Raw genomic sequence first — 22,605 nt, 5'->3', positions numbered from 1 at the left:
TTACTAGAAAGATTACTGATTAAGTAGGACAAAATGTAAGCAACTATAAACTCCTAGGAAAATAAAACCATTTCACATTTTTCCCTCTTCCCATCATCCTAAAACCACACTTTCTCTTGGGACACTGGAGTTTGAAATAGCTCTTTGTTGGTTTCCCATGTATTTTGCAGTAGTCATGCAGAAACAATCTATATGGACATAGAATGGAGAAGTGGTGTGGAATATTCTCTGAAAAGTCAAGAGGTCCCAATTTTCACAAGGCACAAAACATGGGACAACTCCTAAAAAAAACATACATTGCTCGAGATTTACATTTAAAGCATCACATTTCTCCTCATGTGTCTTTGGTAAAACTTACATTAACCTGCAAATCTCATGTTTCATGGGAGGTCTACACTGATATTTTGTACTTAACCAAATAAAAGGCAGCGAGAGCAGTAACTCATTCAAAAGATTCAAAAGAAGGCAACTACCATCATGACTGGATTATCATCTTACAATGAAAAAGTAATGTTATTTGAAACATGAAAAGTACAGCAGAGCATCAACACGGTTTTATATGCCTGTGTTCCAAGTCTATATATACACACCTGTTTAGGTATATAAATGTATATCTATAATATGTACATAGGTACATCTATAATATATATGTAATATATACGTATGAACATTTGGAGGCCTGAGCTGAAACATTTATTTCTTCCACTATTTCCCTCATCAAAACTTACTTCCCTTCATATCTTAATATTTAATTCTACAGATATAAGCCAAATACCAAGCATTTTTCAGGTTGTATCACTCCATAGTATGAGTCCAGCTGAGCTCCTTTCATTTCAAAATTTATTTCTCTACTACATGACAATGCACAAAAAAAAAAAAAATCCCCAAAACAACAATCACACACTTTGTGTGTCTGTAATAAGAAAATATTATTATTGGGAGATGAACACCTACGTCTAATATCTAAGCATCTAAGTCAATTAATCTGTTCATATGAAGAAGAATAAATATCATACTGTTACTGATTGCCTAGATGCAGCCAGACATACCTAGGCGAATGAAAACAAGAGAGCAAAGACTATTTTCTATTATCATCATCTGTAATATTACTGACAATGTACTTCATCAAATAATAAGAATAGAAGTATTGCATAAACAATAATTCCTTTTAAATTGGTCTTTCATTCAGAACCTTCTCAGTGTCTCATCTGGCATATTGTCACACCTGATGTTCTTGGGAAATTACTACGACTTAAAATTCCTGTGAGGTGTGTAATTCTACGGAAAGAGGTCAAACAGACACATAAAAGAAGAGCAAGAGTTTTCATAACTAGAAGCAAAGAACCAGGCCCTCTGGTTCACAATTAGGAAAGACTTCCCTTATTCCTATCATATGGAGAAAAACAAACAGAACACATGCTATATGCAAGAAAAATAACTGAATGCATGTCATTCTTGATATAGTATATGGAACAAAAAACTTCTGTACAAAATGTACTATAGTTATGACTTCTCAATAATGTGAATTCAATGCAATCAGAGTACTCCAAACAACACATACTGAACTTCCCAATTTTCCAATGTAGTTTAAGTGCTTATTACTTTGAAGACTAGGCAATGATCTACAGCTATTATTAACAAAGCAGAAGAATAATGGATATTATTCTTGCCTGTGGGACAGAAGTATCATTTAGAGAATTGATAACGCTTTAGTTTAGCCATTTTAAAAGGTCATGTTACACAATAAAGAAGGCCAAGCCTTTTAGTGATAACATATGATGGTGATAAAACTAGCACGGCTCTACAGACCCTCAAAATTACCAACTGCATTTCTGTGTTGTAAGCAAGCTAGAGCAGTGTGATGAATGCATTCCAGTGTATTCTTGATTTTTATACTTTATAGTCTAGTTTACATGGCCTATAAAGAAATTAAACCATAAAGAAATACCTTAATCATTAAATAAGTAAACAAATCTGAATGCATGGAAGGAGAACAAAATCAATCTTCATAGTACTATACCCTGGAATTATTTACTTAAAGCATAGTTGTAATAGATTCAGTAGAGAGGGGAAAATTATGCTCTTTGGTGCAGGAAATAAACGTGAAAAATTTAATAGGGAGGATTAACAGTGAACAATTGTAATTGAGAGGTATGGATACCAATATCAGAGTTGTTTTTGACAAAGCACCATAAATTGAGAAAATCTGACAGTGTTAGCAGGCACTAGAAATTAAAGCTGTTATGTTGTGCCCTTAGGGATTTATTTATTGCAAAGACAGGCAAGGACAGCTATGAATAAATCCTTTCATGAAGAAAGATAAAATAGATCGAAGCGATACACAAATTTGCACAATGGTTCATTTGTACAGGGCCACAGAGTTGAGTCAGATGGAGAGAAAATAAGCTGGTAATGGGCCATTTCCCCAGGGCAGACAATGGTGGGGGCATCGCAGCGCAGGCTATTCACATTCAGCCTTCAGTCAACACTTTAAAGCCTTTTAGGCATTGAATGAATATCATAGGGTAAAATTCAATATAAATATTTCTATGAAAATGAACTGTCACCAGTTCACAAAAATAACTGGACTTCTACAGATGTATGCAAATGATTTGTCTATCTACCATTCCAATCTTCTTACAAACAACTTCCTGATATGCTTTTTGGTGGAAAAATGTAAGGTTTTGAAACATAGCGGCCTGAAGTCCTTTTACTTCCTAATGAGAAACAGGTTCCTTATTTTAAAAGACTGCTTGCCAAGCCTTTTTGAGAGAATGAACATGACCTTGTTAGAAAATGTTATATTCTACAGATGAGAAATTAGAAATAAATAATTCAGTGGTGCATTTAAGACTAAAAAAATCCAGTTGCCTTTTCAGAAAATCTCTGCAAAATAGCAAAGTAACACCATACCCAGAAATCATCTTCTCAAAGTCTGTCTCAGTTAAAGCAACTTTTTTTTTTCCAGAGTGGAAAAAGAAAATACATCTACTACTTACAGTTCATCACTTCAGGTCTAACAGTTTTGGAGCAACTCTAACTAACAGTAAGATCTCATCAGTTTTGATGCAGTAGCTCCTATTTTGTCTTAAATTCATCTCCAAGTAATGTTAGGAAGTTAAACCTAAGAAATGCCACCCTGTACTTGAAAAATATCTCCTTCACTTACTTGAAAATCTTTCTCTTCCAGGATCTCTTTCCTCCACCTGACAAGGAAGGCAGCACAGACGTACAAGTGGAAGTGAGAAAAACCCTCTGGTTCAGACTAGAAAAAATAAAAAAAAAAAAAAATCATCCTTTCAATACACAAATAATAATACTTTTGATCACCATATGTCCCAAGTGTATTTTTATGACATTTACTACTAACTACAAATGTCAGCTACATCTGTCTCTCTTTGTATCACAAACATGCTTGCAGTTCATCTATGCCAAACCCATTCATTGCTATTATCTGTAATGGGAAGGAGGTGAGGCAGCACCCATTTCTCATCTTTAAATTCATTCTTTACTGATGTGTTTTCCACTTCTGGTGTTACCCATTAGCGTATATCTGGTATGAAATACTGCACTCTCAAGCTCAACATTGTTGTGTGAACATATGTTTCATCTCAATTATTAAAAGTCAACTCTACTACTAGCAGTAGATTTATAAGTATAAATTTTGCTATAGGAAATTATTAAGCATTGTAAAAAGAAGTAACTTGGACTACATTGAACTGAATTAGACATTTTCACTAAAGAAAAAAAATCTGCTCCTAAAATGAACCACATTACAGCTCAGTTTTGTATTCAGATCTGCAGCTTTTTATTCTGGTTCAATTCAGCAGATTCCATTACTTTATAAAACTCCCCCTAGAAATTAGTATTTTAGAAGTACACATAAGAATTTAGAAAATTTTGTGATGCTGTCTGTAAAAGACATCACTAAGTTTTCTTATGTTACTAAATTAATCTTAGATTTTATTTTCTGTATCCCTAAGAACTGAAAAAATAATTATGATATAAAATTATCAATGTTATGACTGTGAACTGATGCTAATGTAAAATCTCATTAAAATAAAATTTAAAAATAATAATTATAAAATTAAACTACATAATCTGGCAGATGGAAGTATATCCAAATGCTGATATCTATATTATTTACAAGATCTAATTATAGTACTTTAAAAATATAAAAAGTTTTTTCATATTCTCTGCTGGTCATTTCAAAACTGAAGTTTACTCTTTAGAAAAATACAGTGTTCTGCTCAAGTATAGTGAACTGAAACAACTTCTTATATAAAGCATAACATGATAAAATACCTATTTTATTGCTATTTAACCTAGAACAACATGGTATTTAAAATATGTGCAATAAATTAACTTCCCAGCTATCACAAATGGAGAAGGAAAAATATTACCCTACTACTATTTTTCCTTCTCCTCTATCGTTGACTGATAAAAGAGCAGAGTGTGCTACAAGAGGTTTCTAAAACACCTTGTTAACAGCTGCAGAAACTACAGACCATCTGATCCACCAAATCAGTAAGGTTCCAGAAAAGAGATAATGCCAATTATTTGCAAGTTATTGTCTGAAGATGTATAAGAACCTGTACTTTTGTCTTGTGATTTTTCTGTTTAACTTTTTTTTCACCAATACAAGTTTCTTCAGCTCTTTTAAATGAAGCCAAATAGGTTTAAAAATGCAATTCATTAGAGAAAAAATGCATATCCCCTACAGATTTAAAAATTCATCATGCTTCAGAGATAAGTCTAGGTACAAAGTATTTCCGTTGGATAGTTTTAGACAGTTTTAGAAATTGAGTAAAACAGCTAATGCATAATGGCCTTTTCTAACACCTGATACCTATTATACTTTTCCATTTGCAGCTTTTGAAGTTACAAACAGATTGATCTCTAAATGTACAGAAATGCAGGCTACCAGCTAAAAGCTATTTAAAATCAAGTATAAACAATGACCTTGATTTAAATATTTTAGCAAAAAATCTCAAGGCAGATGTACAACCTTCCAGAAGATTTATTCTGAACATATTACAGACAACTCAGAACACATTATCTAAGAACCATCTGTCATTATCAATAAAAATCATTTAGATTGTTAAGATCACAAATATCTCATTGCCCTGGAAATACTGAATCTCCTCTGTAGCTGAAATGAAAGGCATTCTTTGTACTGCATTTCCCAAACTTCTCGAATTAGACAACCACCAAAAGAATGCAAATTTTGTTGTATGACAAGACTGATTATTGTCTTGTCAACGATTAGTCTAAGCTGCCTCCCACCCAGGATAACTCAACATTTAGGGAGTGCAATACCTCATGCAGTTATATTTGTTGATAAATACAATACAAGATTATTGTTTAAGTACTCAGAATAATTAAAGCTATGAAATATTGTCAGGGTTAGGTATTAAACCACATTTCACCCTCAAATAATAGCTCACACACGAGGACTTCCAAACACTCAATGATTATGCTTGAATAACGCAACTTTAAGCAGCTCCATTTCTACCACATTACAAAGAGCAAGAGAAAAGAGACTTAAAAAATTTTGCTGAAATATCCAAGCAATCCATGGCAGAAAAAGAGAAAGAAGCCAGCACAGGAACATCATGGAAAGTGGAATATGTCAGCTGCTCCTCCAAGTTTTCCATTTTTGATCAGCTGGTGCTTCAACTTGCTAGTCACAGACTCAATCTACTGTTAAAACAGGCTCAGAGTTGCAGTCTCAGAAGAATCACTGCATGATCACAGCAGAGAGGTCCATGACAGTAACTGGCCTCTGACCAGGAATGACCAACAGCAGATGACTGAGTATAGGAGTGCAAGATATAGCAGTACCTCCCCAGAATACTCCAAGTTTCAAAGGTTTCATGCTCAGAGATGTCCTAAGAGAAACTGCAGAATATGTCAATTTAATAGGTGTTAATGGATTTGTCTTCACTTAACTTCTTAAATCTTTTTGCAACTGTAAACTTCTTGGTAGATCACCAAGTCCTGGAACAAAGAATTCCAAAACACAAGTGCATGCTATGTAGCACGTCTGATTTAAACCCAACACCTGCTAGTGTCATTCACAGTAGTTCAGCTATTGCACTGAAACTGTACTAATCACTTCCTGTTCACTTTCTTCAATCCATTCTTATTTCCTTCTCTCTTGCAGGCTAGAATTGTTTTCTCTATTCCACTGTTCCTCATGTAACTGTTCCACCATCTTTGCTCAGCCTTCATAAGCATCCTTTCCTGTAGTTTTCTGATTTTGAAATAGTGTCTGAACTGCATACGGCATGTAAGTTGCAGACAGAATATAACTGTCATAGTGCATAATGATATTTTGTTCTCCTTACTTTCCCAGTAATTCCTCATCTTCAATGTTTTTTTTTTTCTTTTTCTATTCTTGACTGCTACTGAGCTTGTATTTTCCTCTGGTGTTTGACTTTAGGAAGCTACCTTGAAGCCCATAGTTATACTAGTAAAGCTAGGATTGGTCCAAACACACAATATCACTTTATATCTGTCCACACCAAATTTCACCTGTTATTTATGCCTCATTGTTAACAGCAACGCGAAGTCCCATAACTCTTTGCTGTCCACCTCTCATTTTTACTACTCTTAGTAACATGGTGTTGTCAGCAAACTTTGCTGTCTCAGCTGCTCCTGCATCCCTCTTGTATCTCTCCAGCAGAAAGAGCTTAAACCTCATGACAAATTGTAAAAGAATTACATGTTATTTCCTTTAATTTTGAAACTTGCCTGCTTGTTCTTCACATTTGTTTTCTAGCCTTCAGGCAGTTTTTATTCATACAAGGGCACACCCTTGAATTTCACAGCCATGTTTCTTCCTTAATAACCTTTAGTGAAGAACATTCCTCACTGTTTTCAGCAATCCCAGTATTCTACATCAACCTGGTACACATGTTCACTGGCTCTTAACGCTTTGTGAGGTGTGATTTCTCACTACAAAAATCATGTCAACACTTTCTTAAAATGACGTATTTAGTTACAGTGAAAGAATATTAGGATCAAGTTTAGAGAACACTGAATTGAAGTCACCTTAATCTTGTCATTCTAAAAGATACTGGAAAACTTTGCAGACTGAAACTGTATTTATTGTACACAGCAGCCTACCAGCTCATGTAGGATCACAACCTTCTCCCACTTGTCAGTTTTCCAGGCAGTTAAATAATGAAATTTCGATTATTCATTGGTGCTAAAAAATTAAACTTTATTCATTATATATGTTAAAAAGTTTTTTACAGTTATATGCAACAATACCTATTAAAACACTTCTGCTGAGTTTGCACATTTTGGATAGTCTTCTATCATTGCTTTTGCTTCACTACGACTATTCCCAAGAGGATGCTCCTAAAAACAGTAAGTGACCAAGAGCACTTGTCTAAGCTGAACCCATTTTCACCATAAACACAGCAATGAAGTTGGATCTTCTATGCTTTAAAAAAAAAACAAAACAAATAAGCAAACAAACAAACATAAACTGAATTTATAGGTAACGCCTCCAAGTAGCTGTTTCTAATGTAAACATTCATCAATTAACATAAAAATCTATGGGCAGGTTTGATCTTTGCAGAAAAAAAATCTGATCCAAACACATTTCATAGCATTTCAAATTCTTTAATGGAAAGTAACATTTCCAGGTCATAACATCAAGCTAGAAGTATCTGTCAGAGCCAAAAAACTATGCAAAAATTATTACCTCAACTCTTAGAGCTCACTAAATCCCTTATAGAAGAGCTACTTTTTAAAAAAGTTAAAAGGATTGTGTTCACATTTCTTACTTCTGTTAAGCATGTTAAAAAAAACTTATCAAACAATGTTGTATTAGATTTTGCAAATTTATGCTGTAAACTAGGTGAAGATCAGTTTTCATAACAATTTAGTCATTGGCCTCTCTGATCTAGTCAACAACAACTTGGAAACAATTCCTAAAATATGACTTGTGATATAAACCTCTGCTGTGAAATCCCAGCCACAAAGAACACAGACCACTGCTGGAATTTTTTTTGATCAATACCTTGCCCTGTTGGAATGCTCCACATGGCATGCAAAATTCATGTTAAGACTATGAATCAATATCAAATATAAATGGGTGCTAGTGATAATTACTATTTACCCGATTTATCCACTCTTCAACTAATAATTTAGTTTTATGAAGCATCTTTCATACAAATTTCCACATGACCTTCTTGTATTTTCAGAATGGAGTTTTAATTACTGCCCTCTTCACTCGCTAATATGCTCAATTCAAATAGAATAAAAAATAACTAAGTGTGTATTTGACTTTTTTGTCCTAGCTTTTCCAGAATAAACAGTGGTGGAAAACAAAAATCAATGTTTCTCATTTGGTTCTTCTAAAGAATTCACTATGAAGTTTTTAAAGAGTTCAATCATGATTAGGATGTCAAGTGGATTCTCACTCAAAGTAAAACTTTCACATCCAACACTGAAATGTCAATGTTTTTACAGCTATTTTTCTCCTCTTGTGTGGTGGTTTATTACCCTCACACACAAGACTGTTGCTAGGTCTTAGCAAAGGAATGGAGCTTCTTATGCAACTCCCTTATAGCCTTTTCTTGCAGAATTGGGTATTGACAGAAGCAGAGTAAAGCAGTTTTCTTGAAAAATGCCTTTGATACAAACGCAAGAAGATGCTGAACTCAATCCAAGGTGAACATTTTGCAACACTTATTTCTAGTATTACTTTGAAAAGAACCCAAATAGACACAGAAGCATTATGGACAGTGAGACTATCAGAAAACATAATTTCTTTTCTCCAATTTCCCATTAATAAGCCCCTTGTTACCTGTAGTGAAAAGCGACCATGAGTTGTTGTTTGTACTTACTGGAGAAACTATTGCTTAATCTGCTGCTTTGAATTTCTACAACTTGAAAAGGCAAACAACTTCCACTTTACCTACTAGTTATAACTACACAGAACATAGCAAAAATAGGGACGTGGCAAAGTGATAACGAATTCTGCCAGTGATAGATGAATCACTGTGATTCTAGTAACAAGAACAGTGAGGGATGTATGTAAACCCCCAGTCTAATATCCATATTTGTGAGTCCTCTAATAGAAACAAAAAATTGCTTTCTGCAAGTTACTTGCTTGGCAATGAAAACAGGAGAACCAGCAGCAAGAACTACTGAAACTCTCTCAGGCTGGTTTCAGTGCATTAACAAGTAGGAGCCACATAACATTATAAGCCCTCATCAATAACAACAGATAATTTACACTGTTTAGGTTTTAGAGAGCAGTTGATTACTTACAGCTATGTTTTCTTTTGCTCACCATAACTGATGTATTAAAAAACAAAGTATTTAGGTTAGAGCCATTAATACGGTTCCTAATTATCTAACCAAACCATGACTCAGTGTCATGACTCAAAGTAGCAAATCTCTGTGTAATTAACACTGAACATCACTACGTCATTTACTTCCTCTAACAGCATGAAATACAAGCATACAATTAATTCTGTTTCTCATGCATACAAAGACAAAGGATATACTTTCCCACACCCCTTTGTCCTGAGTATTTTCCTCAGAAAAGGCTTAGGCAGATCGATCACACAGGCTGTAAGAGGGTATGAGAAGACAACATTACCAAACAGCCTTTTCAAAAACTTTCACATACTTGAAAAGTCTAACCCTCTACCTATTTCCCAAAAAATTCACTTTGCATCTTTATTTTACTGAAGTTCCCCCACCTGAACTCAAAATGTATGAAGTTAAGGAAGTGCAATGTTTTTATGGAAAGGGTGAGGAGCAATAAAATAAGAAAAAACCCAAAAGTGACCAACTAGTTGCCTTCCCAGCATACATGAAGTTGAAGAAAACAATTTCTGAAACCTACAGGCTATTTCTTTTTTAATAGTTTACATGGCAGATTTGATTAAAAACATCCAGACAAAATATTTTGAATGGCATGCACGTTTGGGATACCAAAATTTAGATCTCATCTTTGTTTCACCACTCCATGATAGAAAGAATATGTATTGTAAAGATTTCTTTAATTTTAAGCTAGGCTTAAAATTGGACTTCAATTATTGTGACATGACTGTCCAGCTGAAAGAAATTTGTTTTGAAGTTTCCTTCTAATTAAAACTCCATTCATTCTGTCTGAAATGACTAATTTAATTTGAATCGAAACATTTAAATTCCATCTCAAGTCATTACTTGATACCAATTAGTTGGCCAAAAACGTGGTGGAAAAAAAGCAAAGCTCTGTCACACTAAAATCAGCACTGCTTTTATTCACAGAATTCTATTTAAAGGTATGATTTAACTTAAAAAGCACAAACTCAGATCATTAGGAAATATATGCTGCAGCTGATTTAATTCTGAAGTACTTTGTTGCAAGGCAAAATATCTTTACGAAAATAAACTTAAAGCCAACCTGCCTTAAGCAAACTACTGATTTGAAATAGAGACAAGCACAATTGATTAAAAAATAATATGGCAACTTTGCCACCTGTGAGAACTTCAGCAGAACATGTAAATTAAAACCAGATGACCTCAGTAACCTGCTTTTAAAAGGCAAATGAGCATAAATAAGCAGTATGACTAATATTTACTAAACTAATTCTCTATTTCACCTTTTGGAATTCAAAATTATTTACCTCATGTATCATTTTAATTATTTTTACAGTTCATTCCCAGAGACCCTCGTTGCTGGGAAATTAATTAATGGGCACAATAGAAGAACTGTCAGCATTGTTTAAACATAATTTCAGCACTAGCCTCATTTACATGTATCCCTTTATTCTAAACAGTGGTACTGCTGAATTTTTTGTATGAAATTGTTAGTTCATTAATAAGAGCACAATGATATCCTTTTTTGCAGATATTCATGGGTTATCAAATCTGCTGAAATACATGCTTGAGACAATCACTAGAGCTTTTAGTCCACAGATTCCAAAGATACTGAAACAGTTGTATAATAGTTGTATCATTGTTTAAGTAATTTGCTTTAGGTTTATCATATTATTAGCATTAATAAAAGTTATCAAATTAATACTTCAAAACAGACCTACAGAAAGTAGTAAGTGCTACTCTACCATTTCACAACTGAAAGAATAATGTGAATACCTCTATACATATATATCACATATTTATACTGAAAAACTAAACCAAAATATAAATAACAGTATTTAAAAATAATGGTTGCTTATTCCAACTTCTCATCAAATAACAAGACAGTGCTTACTGACACACTGCCAACATGTAATTCAAAGAAATCCTCTCATGAAGTATGTTTTACGTAACATATGTCACTTCCAGATAGGAAGGTTCTTATGTGCCTTTCTGAGCAAATTTGGTTGTTTGATTACCATGAACTTTTAAATAAGATATTACTGGTCATTTGAGCAAAGCATATTAAATAATCCAACAAAGATATTGCTGAATTCTTGTTCAGTGAATAAAAACACTACAATCTCCAAATTCCTACTTCTGTAAAGCAGGGTGGAGGGGGTGGGGGAGGAGGTGATTACATCAATGTAATGCAAAAGTTCTTATTAGATTGACATCTATACCTGCACCTCATGTGTTCTAAGAAAGACCTATTTTCTTCTTAATAATAACAACAAATAAGTTTTAAAGCAAACTATTTCAACAACTTTTTTTCTTTCAAGGAATCCACCCATAAGAGCTGAGAATGAACTCATGAATGTTCAGTCACATGTTTTCTAATAGGTGGTCTTGTTGACTAAGATGGTAAGTGGAAATCAGAAAGGTATTTAGCAATAAGCACGAGATAATGCCTTCCTTCCCTGTTTTCCAAGCTGATCTTTACAAGTTATGTAGGCATGACAGAGTTGAATCATGACACAGAGTCAAGAACATCATCCAACTTTCTAGCACAGCCATTATCAAGATATATTCAAGACACATCACTGGCTGCTTCCCTTTCTCCCATCATTAAACCACATTACATTCTACAAAACAAGAAACAAGCAACAAAATCCTTAATTTCTGATCACCATTAGTCCTGTTGGAGGCTAGGAAATAGTGGGGATTGGTATTTTACCTCCATTTGCTGTCCTGCAAAAATCTTATTCATGAAAACACTGTTTTATTGCAGAGCAACATCTATCTGAATTAGTCTCTACTTATGGATGGCAATTTGCCTGAATGCTTAATCTTGCTTCATGATGATGATTTAATTATACCAAGCTTTTTGTGACCATATGAGTGCTTACAACATTCATTGGTCTGCACACTTCACATTTCATTCAACTTCTATTAAAACAAACTAATAATGCCACTGAAACTAAAGCAGGCAGTTGCTGAATGCAGCAACATCTTGTCTGATTAAAGAGAAGAAAAAGCACAACATCTGAAAACATTACTCAGCTGCTGTTCAGCTACGTCCAGCACAGAGGCTCTATAGTCTTGATTGTGCAAAACTGCAGGTTTATGAAAGGGCTGATGTCAAAAGCAACTGAAAAGCCAACACCACTACTCATTCCAAGTATCTGAATATCACTAGTCATTCAATATTGCAGCTGGAAATTTTAATAATGCACAAATTTTAATTAAATTCATTAAATACTTGATAGCTGTTGCCAAGAGCTTGATCTTGTTGGAGTGAATAAGATTAGCTGCTTCTTTTGTTAATACAAAAGACTCACCATGCTAATCCAAAAACTACTCTTCAGACCACTTCTATTCCTGCCTACCAATTGGTTAGCACACAAAGAATTAAGAGTGATGATCAGGTGCATCTTGGCTGAACTCTGATCTGAGCAAGAGACTATATCCACTAAATATGATCGCCTTTGTTAGATTTAGCGGAAGTATTTCTTGTGAATAAAACTACAATTCTGAGGATGCTAAATGACTTCATGGATGCCACAGCCTGGTCAGAACACAAATATCTTTCATGACACTGAATCAAGGTAAGATCTTTGATTTGAATCTTCTTAAGATGCTGACAATCAACTGCACAACAATCAAGACAAAGTCTGCTCTAAGAACAAGTCTTCACACCAGATGACCTATTGAAGACATCAGCATAAAGCAAAAGATTCATATGGGAATAGCAACACCTGTTTGTTGCAATCTGCTTTATCAAGGGTCTCTGGAGGTTACCTCTAATGCTACTATTGTTACCTCTGAAAAATGAAATTTTTATGTTGAACCTGAAGAGCCCTGAGCAATTAAGAGATTATAGCAACAGTAATAATATCATACTTTCCTCCATCTCAGATGTATCAGACACTAACCAAAAATGCTTTCCTAGCAGCCACTTTCTTAGAAAAGCTCCCACAAGAATATCCAGTAGCAGTGTAAATGAAGAAAAAAGTGGCAGAAAGTGAGGCAAAGATACTACCACCTGCATGCAATTTTATTAATTCTAATATTACCAATAATGCATTGGGGTTTTTCTGGAAAACCTTACTCCATCACAGATACAGCACAAGGGCTTAAAAAGCTCTTGTTATACAACAGCTTTTTCCATACTGACAGCCTGAGGTAACCTGCAAAGCTTCATGTTTTTCCTGTTTGACAGGACATCACCAGACTGTGAAGTTTAAGTTACTCAAATCTCTTATTGCTGTCAATAAACATGACTTGCTGTTTTCTTTCCATCAGCTTTTGTGTGCACCTCTCCACTAATCCATGCTGACATTTAAAGGACTGAGTCTTCAGTCCCAGTAGCTTGAGACACTTCCAACAGATGACAAAGCAAACAGGAAAGCCCTAATCACTGCCTCTACCCTTAAGCAGCTCAAAACAGGAGGACAGCTTTTATCCAAAGAAAAGCTTTCTGGCTGATTTTTTTGACTGAACACAAAATCTTCAGCTGAAATTCACATTTAACATCTAGTATTGTACTTCTGCAAATTCTTTTATCAAAAACTATTGACCAAATACTTTAAAAGCACAATAATATTCCCACTGAAACAACCTGGACACTACATTAGATTCCTAAGTATCTCTCCAAAATTTCAGAAGCATTTCACTAATTTATTTTATTTAAGACTTCAAAAGAGTACATAGTGAGGTTACAAATTACTCTTATTGGATTTATCTTCTACAATTATAAAAGAAAAAAATATATATGATTTTCTTCAAATCTCTTTATTAAGTTGTAATAGGCAACAAAAAAGAAATCATTAAAAAAAATATGATGCTACCAGGCTTCAAGATGAATTTTATAAACAAAATGAATGTGAAAGGAAAAAATACATTGCAAAGTAACAACTCAGCCTCTAGAAAATTACAACAGAAACCAAACAAAATATTATCTACCCAAGCTATGAACTAAAATAATGTACTTATTTATTAAAGAATGTAGCATCAAAATGTAATTGTTAACTGTATCTGTCCTTCAGCTTTATAATATTTTTTAAATTAATTTAACTGATTTTTCCTATATGACTTTGCCTATAGCAATGAAGGACTGAACTTTTAGACTTTAAAATCTAACTAAAATATTTCCCAAAATGCTGAAAAGATGTAAAGCTGTATGTTCAAGAATAAATTTAACTTAATGCCAATGTTTTCATATCTTGCAAATAAAGTAAACTGGAAATACAACTTCATTTGGTACACAGCTACAAGATTTTTGACACAGCTTACTCATCCAAGGTTACTTTGTGTACATCATGATTCCTTGATTCCCAAAAACCCTAAATCAATATCAAAATAGCAAAGGATATAGACAAATTAAATAAGAGATAAACCATATTTAATGCAATTAGATACCTTACAAAAAAAACTACACAGAGATTTTACGATGATCAATACTGATCATCCAATACCATTTTGGAAAACTGTTTTCTGTGCATCTTATTTTTCAGGGCAGCATTAAAAACTTACTGGTATAAAATCTCTGCTATCACAGAAAGGCTCAGTGGAAAGATGCAGTTCACCACTGACAAAAGCTGTAGCTCACTCCAGCCAAAACAAAGGCAGCACAGTGCTCATAGGTGGAAAAAATACACTCTAAACCAGCCATGTGCAAAAAATGAGCTGCAAAACAAGGTGATCAGCTTTGTATATCCCAAAGTTATACTGAGAATTTACACACTGAAGAAACTCCCAGAGCCATGCACCCAGGCACAGTGATAGAAACAGTGGTGGCAAACTATTAACTGATTTCAGAAGTTTTACAGTTCTTAGGACTAGTGATGAGCTACTGAAGACGGATCCTGGCCACCTTTCAAGAATCTGCATTTGCCACATGACTTTCAGACAGCAAGGACTCTATCAGGAGCATTTCAAGACCTGTTTATTTTTCATTTTATTCCACTAAAGCTTGGCTAGCTTTTAAAGGCTGTGAAAATTCACTGCATCCCTGGGCACTTAAACTATAAACCAAATTAATAATCACTTCTGAAAAACGACAAGGTGCTGCTACTATGGAAACAGGTGGGAAGCAAAGGTTGTGAGCACTGCTCACTGGGAGCCTACAGGGAACCAAACAGCAGAGCTCTGTTTCCATAACGGGTACAGGACCAGAGACAACGAGAATTTAAAACAAAAAGAAAAACAAGAAAAAAAAAGTCATAGCCCAGTTAGAATAAAAGCCATGAAGAGTGCATGTATAATGAAACAAGACTCAATACCAGAGATGAAGGGAATCTACAAGTCAGAAAACCAAAACTCTCTTTACCACATACCTAATTTACATAGCAGGTATTCCGAGATAATACTAATAACCACACTTAAAAAATAAATATCCTGCAATCATACAAACATTTAGTCTGCACTTAAATATTTAACTTCAGAAGTCATACACTATCATGAAACAAAACACTTCAAATTGTATCTTATGGAAAACTGAACAAAACTGACATTTTTAATTATGAAAATATTTTATTAAAAAGCAGGTATTGGCTTGTTTTGAAACAAACCAACAGCACATAATCCCCAGAAACGTTTTTTTTTCTGAAATATTAAAATGAAATTAAAACATACCTAAGAGACAACTTTTCTCCATCTGCAACCTAAGCTTTAAAAAAGTATCACCAATGAAAGCTGTTTATACTTCTCGGAAAAGACAGATTGATTTGTTTTCCCATTAACACACTGCTTTTCCATGGGTTTAATAAATTACAATGAACAAGGAAAGAATCCCATTAGAAAGAAGAAAACCTGTTTATTAACAAACAGGAAGATGATTAGAATTTAAAGGCTCAATCATGAAAATGCTACTATTAGTTTTGTGGAACTTTGAGCACAATGTATAAGTTTTTTTTCAGCAACATGAGAATTTATTAAATGATAATCAGAAGATCCAGTCTTTGTTGAGCTGACTTGTATTTAATAATTTATATAAAACTTTCACAAAGTCTGTTCCCCTTTTACAGAAAGGAAATAATAAGTGATGTTATCTGGAAATTTTCATCCATAACTTTTTGCAAAAAAGAAAGAAAAATTGACTGTATTTAAATGAAAAAGCAAGAAAGCACAGGCATTTCAACTATCTCTATTGTCCTATTTACTAGACCATGTTTCCTCTCCAAAATATTAATTTCTGCCTAGAATGCAAAAAAACTGTTGTATAGCTATTTGTATCTATTTAGCATATTCAAGGTATTATTACTATTTCCTAAGCCACTACATAAAACTTCCATTTTCAATACTATTTATTGTGTTTCATAAAAGTTCCATTAGAAACAAATTCAGAGCAAATATAAGTTGGAGGCATAATTTCCATTTATTACTTTTCATAATACTTTTTTCATTCAGAGGTATCAACACAATTCAAGTAATTACTGCCATTGTTCTCAAAGACAGATAAAGGACAAAAAATAATCACAGCATGCAATAATTGTAATCTACCAAAACCAATAGAATATGTAGTAAAGGTTGTACAATACAATGTATAGTGATCATATGGATATTTACGATGATCCAATTGGAGTATTGTAAAAGATTATTAATGTTTTCAGTTTGTGGGGGCTGTATTCCTTTTCAAAAACAGACACCAGGAGGTCAGGATAATGTCTCCAGAGGAAACGTGAGATCCCTTAGGAGCTTTCCTTCAGAGGAATTGAAGAAGGAAAGTTCCAGGGGCCACAGTGAACGCCAGAAGAAAAACTACAGCTAAGAACTGGGGGCCCACACCAACAAGAGTAAGAAAGAATGATGAGAGGATCAGGAAGCAAACAGAACTTGATAAAAGGAATTTCATAGAGGCCAGAGAGGGCATTGAGGAGTTTGCGAGGATTCAGAAAATCATTTCTGAATGACACAGCTACTGCAGTGTTTTGGTAAGGACTGCAAGCATTCTTTTGAAACACATTCTGACATACAGTCATGCACTGAAGCATGGCTGAGGCCAACCTGAGGTTTTGTTGAGCATCCAGGGTCTTGTCAGGGGTAGTACCTGTAGTTATGAACTATCTTTTTGCACATGGAAGTCTTTTCACAAAGTTTTATTTATCTCCTATTTCTTCCTTACTTAAAAGCATAATAGAAAGAAATGAGAGTCAGACTGGGCATTTCATGTAATATTTTCCCATACACTCCCTCTCTGCAGGAAAAAACAATCAGAAAGTACTTTAGTTTCAAAAATGTTCAGCCAAACTAAACTACAGAAGAGCCTTCAATTTTATCTCAGTCATCTGTTTCATTTATAAGCAAAGAATGTTCCATGTACTGCAATAAATTCAAGGCCTTCAATCTGTCTCCTGTCACAAGAAAAACGAGAATGTTGAGGAGCAAAAGATGGGAAAAACTATGAATTTCCATTAATTCCTGAAGTGGCCAAACACCTTTTGACTCCAGACTAATGCAGAATATCATGCCAAATTTCCTTTACTCTGATATTCAAAACCAGAGAACTAATACAGACACAACTTTTTTTTTTTTTACCTAAAAATGAAGATTTCTCAGAACTTGGTAAACATTTATGACGTAATTCTTAGCACTCTGAAGTCAAATGGACACCACCATCTTCCCTTTAGGAAAGGAAAGCATAGCTAATTCAGAATTATTAACACATGCTCTCTTTCATTATTCACTCTCTTTAAGAAAGCATGGACATGCACAATTGCCAGTCCAACCTCCAGCAGTAATGGTATTCATCAGTAATCTTCTTGTGAGCCTTTACAATGGCTCTACTACTTGACTTCAATCAGCTGTAAAGCTCTTTTATTCTGTTATCACATCAGTGTGAGGGAATGAATGCCAAGGATTGAATGCCCTCCTAAAGGAGTGCAGTCATGCTGTTAGAATAGCAATGAGCTTCATCTGACACTGCTCAACACGTTCTTTCACACTCCCTCACTCTCACAGAGAAACACATGCATGACAAAAATAAATATCTGCTGAGTGAGAATGCTAAGAAACAGATCTACAGAATAATATACTAAATAGAGCATATCACAGTTTAATAGAAAGAGTTGAAAGTTGATATAAAGGATGAAATTAATAAACAACTGGCAGCAGTTGTGTTCCATTTGTCAGAGGAAAAGGATGAGTGGAATAATTATGCTACTAGTGAGAATAACTCAGAAGTTCTTTACAGAATGTCTCATCTATTAATACTCAATTCTTCTTAAGCACTTTTTATTTTTGCTGATGCAAGGACTGAAGCACAGACTTGTTCTTAATCATTTTAATAAAGTGAAGAAAACTAGATGTCAGATAAAAAAAATGGATGATTGTTGATACTGTAAGTAGAATCTTTTGGTAGCTTAGGCTGTCTCCTCCCTCCACTGTTCAGTACTGTGTACATGTCTTCAGCCAAAACAAGGGGATAAGCCTGATATGAAATCTCTGCAAATATGCGCCAAGAATCTACACTGCCATATTGACAAAGCTATCAGACAGCTCAGGAAGGCGACTGAATTGTCATTCATAACTTAATCTTGCTTTCAGGACAAACTCAGAGGTTTTTACTTTTACGTTTGTTATTTCAAATACATCATCAACACTCCACCATGAAAGTAAGCTATGCTTTAGTAGGAAAAATAAAAAGTGCATTTTTCTAGCTCACGTACATTAGTGGATATTCAGTTATAAAGTGCTTTCCAAAAATTTATATTTCAGTAGTTAGTTATGATAAATTCCACATTCTGTACAGCTATAGAGCAGTGTCTTTCCTCTAGAAAGATTATTTCTAGTAAATATTTCAATCAAAATTTATTTTCACAATGATTTGGAAAAATCTACACAATCTTGTAGATAAGACAGAATGGCTGAAAGGAGGAAAGACATCAGAAAGCTTAGCAAAAAAAATTAATCAACTAACATAAGAAAACCTAATTCTTTTTGTAGGACATTCTCTTTTAAATCAGCACTAAGCTGCAAGTCCATTAATTCTCTAAATCTTACACTTCATAATCACAAACCCAGTGGTTTATGCTTCTATTTCCTGACAGTCACTAAGATATTCCGACTTTCTCCCTTCAGTTAAAATGTTTATATTAAAAAGAAATAATCTTCCTTGCATGAGAGCTTATTTAAATTCCTGTGCTGCTCCACAAAGGATGAAGGACGGAGTTGCAGACTGTGAAATGCCTTTGTGTTTGACCAGAAGCAGATTATTTCAATAGTGCACTACACTCTACAGTCCATTTTAGAGTGAACAGGAACACAGGGAAATCTCTCTGCTGTGAAGTATGCCAGCATCAACTCCAGCTTGGAGAAACAGAACGACTTTTCTGCCTCTTCTCAGGAATAAGGCATTGATGTGGCAAGTGAATGAGGCTTCTGAACACTGTTTTCAGAACACGAACTGACGTCTCAGTACACCAGAGATGCAATAAAACTTAATGAGTGACTCAACTGATCACATTTTCTTGAGAAACTACACTGATACAGTGACATAAACAGCAACTTTTCCAGTTGGAATGCGTAAAATAGTTTCCTGCACGTCTCAATCATGCTTGTAAAAAGATCAAAACTCAGGATGAAGCTCTACAAAACACTTTCCCCAGTGAAAGTACATAACTAAAATTGTGTCTGCAGTGGTGCTAGACTTTAGTATATAGCATTTTGGTGCCACCCTTTCCCAGCAATGCAAGGAAGTGAAGGCATCAACAGAAATCAGTAAAGCACTGATTTTTTTTAATTTTTTTTTTAGTGTAGGTGACCAACAAAAATTTATCGTAACTTGGTAAGGCAGTTTGACTAGATTATCATTGTAGGTCCCTTCCAAATGAACTATTCTATTCTGTTCTATTAATTACATAATAAAAAACAAACTGCACATGCAGTCAGTAAAACTGAGTTATTTCTCATGTAGAAACGGGCCAGAAATGACTGCTTCTAACATGGTCAGACAGCCATTCCCTGTCTCCTCTTACAACAGCATCATACAGAACTGCCCAGCTCTGCCTAGCTCCCTGCACCTTGCCTAAACTTAATCATGCCTAATAAACAATAAAGTTAAATTAGCAAAGGATCCTCCTCACAGCCATGGGTAGAAGAAATTAATTGCAGCTGAGATATCACAAGTTCAACCCCCTCACTGTCAGGAGAGCAAGAAGGCACTCACAACTCACACTTGGTTTCAGTAAAAAGCATTATTCAAAAGAACTAGGCTGCACCAAAGGCAGATTGCAAGAAGACACATGCTTGATGAAATAAAAACGGCTCTAGGCTGTTAACACACTGTTTTTACACCACATTAATGAACTCATGGGCATCATTTTCAGGATTATGTGTGAGATTAAGCTTGCTTTAGCACAGGTATGCATGATTCCACATGTGCTCATGTTCACACTTCCAAGAACTCCTTCTAAATATTTAGAGTTTTATGATTGAGGATTTATTTGCACTTCTGATAGCAATGAAGCAGAATAAGGGCAAGAAGAATAAGAAATTACTGCACTGTGAGTAAAAACATTTAAAGAAGATTTAACTCTACGAAGTCTACTTTGCTACTGATACTAGCAGAATTTCTGGAAATGACATTAGCAAAAATATTTATAGCAACAAGCTGATTAATCTGAATAAAATAAGGGGATAATCTGAATAAAATAAGGGGATAAAATGCATAGAGTATCTTATATAATAAATTCAAATGCATCTAAAAGAAAACATATAGTCATTACATTTTAATATCCAAATGAGTAATTGTTAAATTTCTCGTTAAAAAGTGCTTTACAAGACTTATTTACTACAGTGAAAGTACCTGCAACAGTACTCTGACTTTGCATAATTTTCTGTTAATTACCTAGACTTTGCAATAGGATGGAAAACTAATAATGTGGTATTTAGTACTTATATAAAGGAACAACTTGGAAGAAAACCAAATTCTGAATGGCTTTAAATTACTCAAAAAGATGAAAGAATTTTTTTATCTTCCCTTCATTTTCCAAGCAGTTATTTGAGGGATCAAAGCATGTTAACACAACTGTTTTATTTAGAAATATTAAAAACAAGACAACTCATCTCTCCTACACTTTGTTCCCCCTGCTTCATCCCTCCTGCCCTGCTGAAGGAATAACATTGGGTTTTTTTAATGCTGTTAAACAATATAAATGTCTTGTCCATAGTGGAAAGCTATCACACTTAAAATTAAAGAAATATTTATTTCCAAATATATGCACTCCTGACATTTAAACACATATAGAACTGATACTAATGTTTTGTGAAGAACAAAATGTTTCTGATATGAATAATGTGGAACTAAATAAGACATAAATTATTAAAAAGTCGATTACTGGAAACACGGGAGGTCAAAATGGACTAGGAGACCATTTGCTTGAGACTAGGAAGAAGAAGCAGTAAAGAGAGAAGATGAACAAAGAGCAGGTCTTTTCTATGTGAGCAATATTAACACCTAGAAGAAACCACTTTGCACTTTGAGTAAGTTTATTCACACAAAAAGGTCTACCTACCACAATCCCATTAAAAATAAGAGCTTTGATGAATAACTGTCTAAAGGCTTTCTTGACTTAATTAGAAGCAAAGATATAATTTTCCTGAAATACGAATCAGATTTTATTTAAAATATTAAAATTAAAAGCATTAATATTAAAATTAATACTTTTAATATGAAAAATATTTAAAATATTTCATTTTTTTGTCTATTTTTTTCTTGATACTTTCCTCTGCTTATTTATTTGTCAGCAAATCAAGCCACCTGCTGACTTGGACTGAATGAAGAAGCCAGCTCTCCTCAGAGGTCTCTTCCTATATTTGAAGACCAAACAAGGAAGTTAAATTTCCCTACCGTGTTATATTGCCAAGTGCTCAAATACAAAGTACTTAGAAGGAAAAGCAGAAAATATATTTAAAAAATAAAAGAGGATACATTTAAGAATATTGCTTTTAAGTAAAACAAACAAGGAGGACACATTTAAGAATACAGCTTTTAAACAAAACAAATTTACATAGAAAATGCAGATACCTGTATCTCAAAAATCAACATGTTGCATTCTTCTATTTAAATATGTAAATTAATAGAAAAATTCATTATCCATATTGTAAGCTAAAAAATACTGTGAATGAAGAAATGCTGCCTGATTTTGCATGTCAACTTTGCATTCCTTAGACCCTAAAGGTGACATAAAACTTTCCAAACATGATGTGGTTATGCCTTGTAGAAGAAGAAAAACAGTCTTGAATCACATGGAGTTTATAAAAATTGTAAAAAGAGTATCTTCATCAACCTTT

General features: G+C 34.1%; 1 protein-coding gene across 1 annotated transcript in view; it reads right to left on the bottom strand.

Annotated features, from left to right (window-relative positions):
* TBC1D22A (TBC1 domain family member 22A) overlaps positions 1–22,605 on the bottom strand; it is a 146,592-nt gene that overhangs the window by 28,173 nt on the left and 95,814 nt on the right. Inside the window, exon 12 of the mRNA XM_085041493.1 lies at positions 3,170–3,265. Coding sequence (XP_084897619.1) covers positions 3,170–3,265 — 96 coding nt within the window. The remainder of the gene's footprint in view (positions 1–3,169; positions 3,266–22,605) is intronic.

The sequence above is a fragment of the Lichenostomus cassidix genome, chromosome 1Aa (assembly GCF_008360975.1).
Source record: "Lichenostomus cassidix isolate B80296 chromosome 1Aa, HeHo_3.0, whole genome shotgun sequence".
Taxonomy (NCBI): Eukaryota; Metazoa; Chordata; class Aves; order Passeriformes; family Meliphagidae; genus Lichenostomus; species Lichenostomus cassidix.
This window is presented reverse-complemented; position numbering and strand designations above follow the sequence as displayed.